This window comes from Betta splendens, chromosome 3 (genome assembly GCF_900634795.4).
Source record: "Betta splendens chromosome 3, fBetSpl5.4, whole genome shotgun sequence".
Taxonomy (NCBI): domain Eukaryota; kingdom Metazoa; phylum Chordata; class Actinopteri; order Anabantiformes; family Osphronemidae; genus Betta; species Betta splendens.
The window spans coordinates 18,203,706-18,214,671 of record NC_040883.2 but is presented as its reverse complement, the minus strand read 5'-3'; the positions used below and the strand labels follow the sequence as shown (position 1 = coordinate 18,214,671).

The following is a 10,966-nucleotide window of genomic DNA, read 5'->3' as shown; positions in this document are numbered from 1 at the left end:
GCTTCAGAGAGCACAACAAATGAGCCCGAGCTGCTCGCTGCGGGCCCACGCCGGTCTCGACGAGGGGAAATGACAGATGGGAGCTAGAAGACACGTATCAGGAAATTAGTCAGCAGGTTTTAGAACATTACAATGACAAAAGTTGGAATTCACTTCAATCATTGCAGTGATGAACTCAGACCAAATGAACATTATGACTACGATTGGAGATTACAAAGAAAACCAATGACCCCTGAGAGGGTTATTCCTCCGCTCGCATTAGTTTATTCATCATCTATGTTAGATGGTAAAAGTAAAACACATTAAAACAACAAATCCACTACGTACTATAATAGCTGTTTATTATTATGCATCCATTAAACAACTTCACAGCATATACAGTAGACATGTCCTTGACAAAAACACCCCAAAACCCAAACATGAGATCATGTTAGTTCTTTTTGCATGGTGTCCAAGCCCTTTGGAAGGTTCAGTACGTCCCGACAGTGTGGACACACAGAAATTCAGGAAGCACTCTGGATTGTTGCAGACAGCGACACCATCTCCACAGGTGAAGGACGTTAGAAAAGCTCACTGACGGGAGAGAACAAGACAAAAATAGAGGTTAAATATAAAGATGATGATGAAGATCAATTTCTTTATATAAATAAGTATGAACAGACACTTATATTAAGATTCTGTGTCTATACGTCAACCACATCCAACAGCAAGACGTACTGAGGTTTAATTATTAATATTAATACTATTTACCTGCCATTGCAAAGGCCGAGCCATCAATCTCGTGCCCTGGGTGGCTGATAATATTGTTGTGTAGGTCTTGTGCGTCTCGGCTGTCCATCTCCCCCTCGGCGAAATTCTAGCGAACTGTCATAGTAGCCATCATCTTCCTCCTGCCGTGGCACATTGAAATTGGCTGGGATGTAATCAAACTGAACTTCATTCATATTTTAGCACTTTCCCCTCAACCTGCTTGAATACAGATCAATGGCTGCCTCCACTTAGCATTAACCAAACCTAATAATGATGAATGACGGTAAGTCCGTACCAATACATCAGCAGGAACGGGTTTGATGTTATGCAGCAGAACCTCTTCGCAGTTCCCATAATCGCTAAAAACGACCACAGCCGTGGAGCCTGACGGATGCACAGCATCTATTCTAGCATGGTAGAACTTCTCATGCACACGCACACACACGCACATACAGAAAAGAAACTGTTTTAATACAAATGTTTCAAACGTGTCAAGACCAGATAAATTTATGTCAATTAATTATAACAGGAACAAATGTAACATGCTGTCAACGTGGTGTCTGAGGGAAAATGAGCCGCAATCATTTCTGTCAGACTATAAAACACATTTGTCATGTTTTAGAAAGCACTGTGTCTGTCAGCTAATTGTCACAAATTTGGGTCGTAGTTCTCCAACTGTCCAATAAATGTCACATTATGAACTACAATAATTTGTGTAATCTATTCTGCGACTGAACTTACTCCAAGTTCAATACAAACACATTTCATCTATTCAATCACTGCCACGTTAATCCTTGCAGGGATCCTTTACCTTGCTGTCTTCCCAGTACAAAGCCAGGCACGGGTCACCTGGTTTCCATGTGTGTTCCACCACATGACCTTTCTCTGGTCCTCGAGGACCTTGACCTTTGATTTGTCCTGTTCTTCGTTTAGGTCCTGCGTTATTAGTAGTGTTTTTCTTGGGGGGCGGCTCCCTGTTGGGGGGGAATGATGAGTTTGTTGGCTTGATTGGCCCAGTTCGTTTGTGTTCCATATCTCCATTTTGGAAGTGTGAAGAATCCCCTGTCGTGACTTGGGAATCATGTGATAAACCTACTTCCTGGCATGTCCCTGAGCTTCCTCCCCTCCAGTTTGTTAAGCCACTTTCCTTTTGTCGGTCAAAGCATTCTGAGTTCGGACTCTTGCCCTTCCTCCTGCTGTTGTTAGGTTCTTCAGTTCTGTCAGTACGTTTGTTTTGTCCTCTTCCCTCCAGCTCACTACCTGGTAAATTAGCCGGCTTAGATGTAGGTCCACTGTCTCGTACACTTCTCCTGTGAGATGGTGCAGCCATGTTTCCAACGCCGCCATCTCCATTTCTGGATCGCTGGGGATAAGAGCAGCTAAACTCCATCAGCTGCTGAGGTTCTTTTGAACGGGTGAAAGTTGTAGTGAAAGGAGGAGGGAGGACCTGATCATTTTGCATGTCTCTCCGGTCATTTTGCAATCTGTCTACTGGTCCTCTTGACCATCTCTCCTGGCCCTTCCACTGCTGGGGTTGAGCTGATGTTTGGGAGGTTGAACAGTTAGAGAGAGGCTCCTGGCCGGGTTTGGGAAAATCAGTTTCTCTGTGGAAACGAGGTGGTCTCTCATTGCGTTGTTGTCTGTGGTCGTTATGTGAAGAGAACTTAGTCTGAGGTGTTTCTTTGGAGAAATAATCTGAGTTGGAGAAATTCGCTTTACTCTCATGATGTCTCTGATGTGCCTGGCTCTTTGACTCTAACAAAACAAACATGAAAGCAGTGTAGTCGTGAAAACGCTAAACTATTGCAATAAACTGTAAGAAGGAATATTTGTAAGTGAGTTTTCTAATAAGCACAGCCGACAAACTTTAAAGTAAATGTCTAAACAAAATATCTCTAATGAAACATGCATTTAAAATATCCAAACAACCGTAACATGTTTAATCCCAAAATACATTAAGGTGAAAGAAAAACACACTTAATGGAAATAAGAGAGGCAACAAGACAGAGTTAGAGGTAGGACCAGTTCACCCACCATCAATGGAGAGAACTCCCATCTTGGATTCTAGGAAGTCAAACAGGGTGCTTGGTCCAGACGGTCTTCCTCCTGCTCTCTCCTCGTCCTCTTCATTTCTGGACCTGCCCCTTCCTTTTCCTCTAGCTGAGAAGAGCCCAAACAAAGTTATGTAGAAAAAAAAAGTGGATGTCCTGTACAAGTCTTCATTTTAGTGTACATGTGGCAATGCTCTCTGGGTCTAGGCATTTGCCTGTATGTGTGTGAACCAGGTTGAATCAGACATTCTGCTTTGTATAAGCTGAGCAGTAAAGTAGGAGCTAGTCCGAATGTTGGCTGTCTCACCACTGAATGAAAAAAGACAGAAGCTACTTTACAGTGACAAAACAAGTTGCTCCAATTTGATTGTCAGTACTGAAACAAATACAAAACGAGAGGAGCGAAGCACAATGTTAATCTGAAACCTTATGGTCTGCTTGGGAAAACAGCCTGCAGTAAAGTGTGTGTGCAATTTTGTAGTAAATGGACTAAAACAAGCAAAACAACCATTTTGGGCCTTTAACTAGTCCACTGGCGATTTATACTGCACTTAAATAGACCTTCACATTGCACCACCAATCTCATTTTTTCAGGCAAAAGCAGGTAGTGTGTGTGTGTGTGTACCTCTGGGTTGTGGCTTGCTAGGTTCGGCTGCAGCATGGCCAGGTCTGCTACTATAAGATCCAGTCAGTAGGCTGTTTAGTGCCACTTCAAGGTTGTTGTTGTTGTCCATCAGAGCCTGGCGAGCAGCCTCCCTGTTGAAGCCCATCTCCATGATGTCTCTCAGGGCACGTTCATCCACCTAACAGCAAAATAATAAGGAGCAGAAATAGAAGAGAGGGGGGTGGCAAAATTATTTTTCAAATATCAAACTGTTTTCAACTGGACTGGCGTAGGTTTTAGTTTCCAAACACCATTAAACACATTATCAATCTACACAATGTTCCACGGTAGGTGAGTCTAGAAATCGGCAGGTCGCCACACAAAGCTAGACAAATGGACTTGATTTGTAAACACGACCAGACTCTTAAATCGATCTCTGCAATATCACAATCAATGCCTTACACCGTATATGAGCCATGAAGTAGGCCAATAAAGACTAAATAAACCAAAGGAAAAAAGCACAGAACAAGCCCCGACCTTTAAAATGCTTTGTTGCAATGACTCTAGACTCTGAGCCTTAGTATTGTAAAGTACTGCCTTTACCATCACTTCAACACAAGCCTAAATTTTTCCACAGGTTTTGACCAAGTTTGTCTCTCACCAGCTCTCTGTAGTTTCCGTCTTGTCTGCTGTCATTTCTCTCCACTCTGTCTTCTCGTCTTCGCTGTTGGTAAGAGTCTCGGCTCCGGGAGGAAGCAGCACTGGACAAATTACTGCCTGCATTTCCTCCTCCCCCAAATGTGCGGGGACCCTAAAAAAGAGAGACTTACATTATATTATAGAGAATTATATTATACCAGTATTATAAACTCTATAACACCTCATAAAAGCTAAAGCGATGTACATCCATCATAGTTTAACATACCTCTTTGGTCTTGGCCACTTCAGCAATAGCGGCTGTTCGCTGCTTTTCAAATTCATCATTTTCATCAGGACTTTTAAGCACACTGTGAGTCTGGAGAGTCTTCCTCTGGTCCAGCTCTCTGCTGTCTACTTCATCCTTCCTTGAACATTTCTACAGGCAAGAGCAAATATCAAGAGTAAAAGATCCAAAAAATAAGTAAAAGACCAGAGAGCCTCCTCAAGCCATGTCTTATTGAATTACAGATTTAGATTAGACAAGAGTGATTATGTGTATATAATACTGTGTGTACTGTTGTTAAAATCTGTTTCAAACCAAAGCCACGGAAGCCCTGGGTCAGGTTAATGTTGAAACTCTAAAGTGAACAAACTGTACTATTATACTGTGTTCAATAATATTGAAAGTTACTTGGGTGGAACTTGTCTGTTTCATTAATTTGGCGAGTCAGCAGATAATAATCTTTGCTTATGAGCGTACCTCTACTTTTACTGGAAAGTGATGTACAGTGTCTGATCAGCCTATGGCTGATGACAGGATTAAACTGATGGCCTCTTAGGTATCAAGAGTAAAAGATTAAGATTAAAATTATATCCTTAAGGGGGGAGAAAATGCAGTAAAAACCCACTGACTCATATCACTTTTCTTGCTGTGAAGCATGAAGGTTGCAACTCCTGGGAAAAAAACAGCTTCTGAGTAGCAGGAATTGAGAGAAGTGGAACGAATTGACTGATTGAACATGGAGCCAAAAAAATTGGAGGCACAATTTCAGAGAAGAGCTCTAATTATCTTGGAGTAAGGTAACCATCATGAAGGAAAACCCTAAGCAGAAATCAAATCAACACTTAGACCAGAAATAGCCGGGCACTGAGAATATAGAGAGTGTTTATTCATAGTTCCCATATGCTCCTTTCTCAGCTTTCTAATGATCGAGCAAATTTGAAACAAAGAATGGGTGAAAATCCCAATTTTTAAGCATCAAGAGGAAAATGTATGTATGTCACTGTAAAGCTACGACGCTTGCCAAGGGAGTATTGACTCAGGCTCAGAGGTTGTTTCAAAGGAGAAATTAAACTACTGATAATGTGGGAAAGCATAAAACTTTTAAGCCCATACATTCCAGTTGACAATATGACAGGTGTATATTTTATGAGCATATTTATGATGCATATTTTGATGAGGTGCTTTAGATGCCTGTTTACTGCTTTTCAAATCTGTGAATATTTATGTCAGTGTTTTCCATCTCTCAACCGTGTGTAATACAATTTCTACAACATATATTATCTGAGGAGAAAAACCTGTCATTGGCCTGTTTGCAACACATAGGGACTCACAACAAAGCAAACAAATTAAAATTAAAATGTAGCGGAGCGTTTTAAAGATTCATGAAGTCTCAAAGATCAGAGAGACATCAAGTACAGAAAAGAACAGAGACATCAAGGCCCACTCATGGAGCCTTGTTTGTCACTGATATGTTTGTGAAGTTAATGTTATTCAGCAGTATGTGACCATTCAATCACTGCTAACATCTCATTTTTATGCACCTGCATTATCTTGTTTGGTGTTCTGTTTCAAGTGTTTATATTATTACATACCTGACCAAATGGCACAAAGGGAGGCGGTCCGCCTTCTGCTCCAATGTTACTCCTGTTGTGTTTTGCCAGACTCTGCAAATTGGTTTAAAACAAAAAAAAACATTTATAAAACTGCACTTCTAGCGAATGACAATTCTATGCAATCTTATATCAACACACAGGATGACAGACTAGCGTTAGCTTTTATGGTGATTAATAAAATGTAGCTGGGCCACCAGTACAAAATACAGCCTCACCCTCTGTAGTTCCCATTTCTCTATCATGTGATCAACCTCTCCTCCAAGGACCAAAATGTTTGAGTCATCAAGCAGCAAAACACCATTTTTAACTTGGACCGTACCGATGAGCTTCACCTTTGTCCCAGGTGGAGTATTTAGACTAAAAAAACAAACAACACAATACATTGTGGTTATTAACAAATGTTTTATATATTCATGTGCATTCAGCTGTCAATGTTCAAACGCTTTCAGAAACTTTAAGACAGAACTTCCTATTCCGAGCCCCACAACCAATTGCCTTACCCATGCCACTTTATAAATGATATGGAGCAGAGCCAGGAGATGGGTACCAAGCCTAGGAGAGACTATTAATAATCCCAGCTGCTCACCCATCCTCATGGAAAATTAAAAGACCCTCTATCTCATCAGGCCTGATAAGGCCTCTGACTCTCTCATTAGGAAAGCACAGGGACTTAGAGGGATTTCCAGCTACTGATGCCAGATGCCAAAGCAACAATTAGGGATTTCACTCCAAACCACTGGGATAGATGCTGTTCTCATGATAGTGGCCAATGCAGAAGTGAGACCCTCTCTATCCTCGATTCAATCGTGCATAAGCACACACACCCAATCGCTCTCTGATCAATGTTGCTACTTAGTGCTTAATTGTCATCCCACTGTATCACTGTTTCACATGCTGAACAGTTCTGTAATCTGTTTCATCCTTCTCTGGCACTCACTTACGGCCTTATGAGCACTAAAGCAGACACTTTCATAAGAAACACTAACCACCGCTGTTGGCAGCCAGTGTGTGTGTGCGCTGCTCATAAAGGGGGGATTTGTTCTGTTCTCTCCTCTCTTCCCATTAAGAAGTCAAGGCCCACATTCTAGCCACTCCACCTGTACAGACTGGCTAGTCACCATGGCAGCAGTCACCAAGGCCACTGTTGCTGGGATGGAGATGTAATTAAGGCTGGGAATTGTTAGATCAGCTGCCACAACGTGAAAATTGCAGATAAAGGGAAAATTAAGGCATGTGGTGGGGTGAAAGTGTTGACACAGAGGTGAAGGAGAAGTGGGTGTGAAGAATTGTACACTTTTCCTATAATATACAGGAAATTAGCATGAAGGATTTATTTTAAATTAGTATTTTTTAAAATACTATAACTTGTGTGAATTACTGCAGGTACAAAGGCACATTAAAGTGACAATACCTTGTACAATTACAATACAACACGTCCAGTTATTTACACTGAACCTTATTCATACAACCGCACTGGTCTATATGTACCTGATTTTAGACAGGTGTTTAAACTCCAATCCAACACAGGTGGTATGGCCATCTGTCATTTGTAGGCGCAGCATCCTCGGCGCACCCTGGGACTCTTCATGGTCTTTAGGAGCTGAAATGTTTCTCACCTTCTGCAACTGGAGAACACATGGACCCTCCAACTGGCCATGTGCAAAGAGACAACAAAGGAATTATGGCTGCAAAAGCCCATCAGGGGCATGTTAGGGGTGGGGGGTGCAGCAACAGAAAAATAGGACAAAGACTAAGACATCATACAATAATGACTTGCAACATACAAAACATATAACAGTTTCAGTGTGGGTTTATCTAGTCTACAAAAATATTTACTCAATCAATCCAGTAAAATAACTATGTGAAAATGTGTTTAAACAATGAATAAGTAATACTACCTTATCTGTTGTCTAATGGAATTTTTGAAGCTGGATTTCACTCATGTAGTCATAATATATATAAGTACAAGGCAACATGCTGAGATGCTGAGTACATGTCTGTGATGACATGGGTGTGCCTCTCATGCTAAGCCAAATGGGAGCAGGGGTTAAGCTCATATAAAATTACATGTTTTAATCCTATGATGATATTTGGAACACGTTTTCTCTCCAATTACTCAACTCCAGTTTCACAGCTTAAAAGGCATTTTTTTGACCCGTTTGTTGGTGCGTTAGGGCCATCTAGTGGCTCTAATGAGGAGAACAGCCTGCAATGCTCTGATCACTGGCTATAAAGAACAGTGAACATAGCATGTAATTTCCCACAGTGTATTTTTTTCATAGAAATTAATCTTTTCATCATTTAGGGAATTTGCAAGCCACTCACTGTCTCAGTTCTTCCACTATTGATATCACACGGAAGATTTTTTTTCCCAATTGGTCGAAGATCACTCTGCAAAGAAGATTAAATACAAGAAAATAATCCAGAAATAACTGTAGCATAACAAGCATACAAAATGAAAGTAATGCAATATTAAATACTATAATGAAAAATATAAATGTATAAAATGAATGTTAAACAAAATTGCCAAATGCTTTTGAATCCCATGCTAAAGAGGTCCTACACTCCCACAAATAAATATCAGAGATAACTTAAAGGAGTAACCATGACTTGCAGTACTGTATGACATATATGGTGTAACATTTAGCATCATTTTCATTTATATGTGTTTAATTCAATTTTTACATGAAATGCAACTGAAAAAGGATTTTCACAATAAACTGTTTAAAAAAGTATCTCTATCCTCCTGCATCAATTGTTCTGTCACACATCTGGTGACTAGTATGATGCTGCTGACAATATTTGAAACCCAGGGCTTATTATTTCTAAAGTAGAAATACACATAAGGATAGTACGACTGAGTAAAAATGCTGACTTTCAAGGAGGTATGCAAAAAGTCCAAATGTAGACTGAGGTCATCACTCAGGGCCAAAACGTAAAGGTCATAGCTCTGGCAGCAAATGCACTATGTTCTGCACTGTCACTGCAGGTCAGACAGGCAGTGCCATTAAAACAGTCTAACAGTTAAGTGCTGTTCCTATCCTTACAGAAATGTATTTATAATAATTTCTTCATATATAGGAGAAGAAAGAAGATGTAACAACAAAATTTGTCTACTGCATTTAACCCATCCCCTGGGGGAGCAGTGTGCTGCCATATATATATATATATATATATATATATATATATATATATATATATATATATATATATATATATTCGTTCATGTTCATTTAACATTGTTAAGATTTCGGCACTGAAGTGAAACACTGGACTGCATTCTACTTGATAGTAGGCTAGTAGTAGTAGAATAGTAAGTAAAAGTCAAACTTATTGATAGTAGAATGCAGTCCAGAGGACAGTTGAAAGGATTGATCCTCTCAAGTGCCACATCAAACTGGATGAGAAACATCTGTGAACTGCCTTCAGGTCTTTGACCAGGTGTTCTTTAGACTTTAACCATCAGCTTTGTAGGGCCACATAAAGCCACTCAGTTCAGTTCTGATAGCTAATATATTTTTTTCTAGGACTGCTCTGTATTTAGCTGCCCCCAAACTTACACTTTTGACATTTACCCAAAGAGTCTATTTAGTGTCGTTAGGTGAAAAAGAATATAGAGGAGTTGGTGAACGGATGAATCAATAAAACAGTAAGTCAATAAGTCGAGTGGCTTTTCTGTAGCCATTTTATCATCAACGGAATGATTTTCTTTCCAGCAGGTTCTCTCTTTGCTGCATTTACTGTGCAAACCCACCAATGACAACAGTGTGATAAGTCACAGATAAATGTCATAGTTGCACGTGTAGAACTCACATCTAGTGCAATACGAATGATGTCATTGGATGTTATGTTTCCAGCAGATCCTTTGAGTTCTGCTATGCCTTCATCACTGAGGTGCCTGTAAAGCAACAGACAAAACAGAGTTTTAAGTATTAGGTGAACATATGTAATAAGAACAATTAAACTAGAAACTGTAAAGATCCTCTACAATAGGTGCTTAAGTCGAAAGAGTGAAAGGAAAGCAGGTATCTATTAATATAATTATGCCCCACAATTGTATCTACATGACAACAGGACTGTGTTTAAATACTATATCACTTTAAGAAAATATCCCTAGAAGGTATATTTAGTCTTTGTATGTCTTTATAAACTTTTATTACAATCAAAAAGAGGAACACCGTCAAAGAAGGAAACGTTTCTCAATATATGCCCATTTGTTTAACGTAACTTAGTGTGTTTCATTTTATTGTCAGACAAAACGAAACTGTTACAGGGACACATTAGATGTCTTTCTATTTAAATAGTCTCCGAGGCTTTGTGTATCAGTGACCAATTCTCGACGTCGCTGTGTTACTGCTGTGCGATCGACACACAAGTCACTTTAACAGTTTGCGATTTCTTAATGACATTTTATACGTATATTAACTGGCTAACGTAGCTTCTGAATTACCCTCAGTGTGAGTACAGTAAAAATTCTAACGTTGATACAGTCTGCACAGCGAGAAATGGTCGTATGTGCTTCCATAACGTCTGTACTCTTGCTTATTTCTAACGTAAAACTCTCAGGATTTATTTTAGGTGCTACTAGTCACCATCAATGTTGCTACTAAGTTAACATTAGCTAGCTATATTGACGTTAGTTACCATGCTACCTACCAGCCCTCTTTCGTCAGTGAATCTGACCAATCGCTCATTTTCGTCCAAACTGTAACTGTGTATGTAAATAACAACACCAAAACGTTTACAGCGGATACACTTGAATAAAAATTATCTGATCCTGTAATACATATTACCCTCCTCTTTCACTAACAATGATAATGCTAGCTAACGTGAGCACTCGGCGACTTTACGTAAAATACGTCATAGGTCGAATCGCGTTTTACAAGTACGGGTACCGAGAGAGTCATAATAGGGCAGGAACAGCCGGTGCGTTCGGGAAAAATATTAAAACCGTCTAGTACCAGCTTTACAATAGTAAACGTCGAACCTGGTTACTCATAATTTATAAAATATTTAATGTAACGTA

General features: G+C 39.9%; 1 protein-coding gene across 1 annotated transcript; it reads right to left on the bottom strand.

Annotated features, from left to right (window-relative positions):
* Positions 1-315: 315 nt before the first annotated feature.
* On the bottom strand, positions 316-10,807 carry tdrd3 (tudor domain containing 3). The gene is made up of 14 exons (XM_029145053.3): positions 10,597-10,807; positions 9,754-9,838; positions 8,266-8,331; positions 7,429-7,589; positions 6,156-6,297; positions 5,920-5,991; positions 4,331-4,480; positions 4,067-4,216; positions 3,427-3,604; positions 2,785-2,910; positions 1,562-2,505; positions 1,046-1,171; positions 751-890; positions 316-573 (listed from the first exon to the last, which is right to left on the bottom strand). The coding sequence occupies exons 1-13, from the start codon at positions 10,632-10,634 to the stop codon at positions 774-776; spliced, it is 2,355 nt and encodes a 784-aa protein (XP_029000886.1). The 5' UTR covers positions 10,635-10,807; the 3' UTR covers positions 316-573; positions 751-773.
* Between the last annotated feature and the right edge of the window lie 159 nt (positions 10,808-10,966).

Excerpts from the sequence above, each read along its gene's own strand:
- tdrd3 (XM_029145053.3), bottom strand. The coding sequence starts at position 10,634 with ATGAGCGATTGGTCAGATTCACTGACGAAAGAGGGCTG. Across the intron at positions 5,992-6,155 it reads AGAAATGGGAACTACAGAGG|AGTCTGGCAAAACACAACAG; the intron begins GTGAGGCTGTAT and ends ACCAATTTGCAG. Across the intron at positions 2,911-3,426 it reads TAGCAAGCCACAACCCAGAG|CTAGAGGAAAAGGAAGGGGC; the intron begins GTACACACACAC and ends GGCTCTTCTCAG.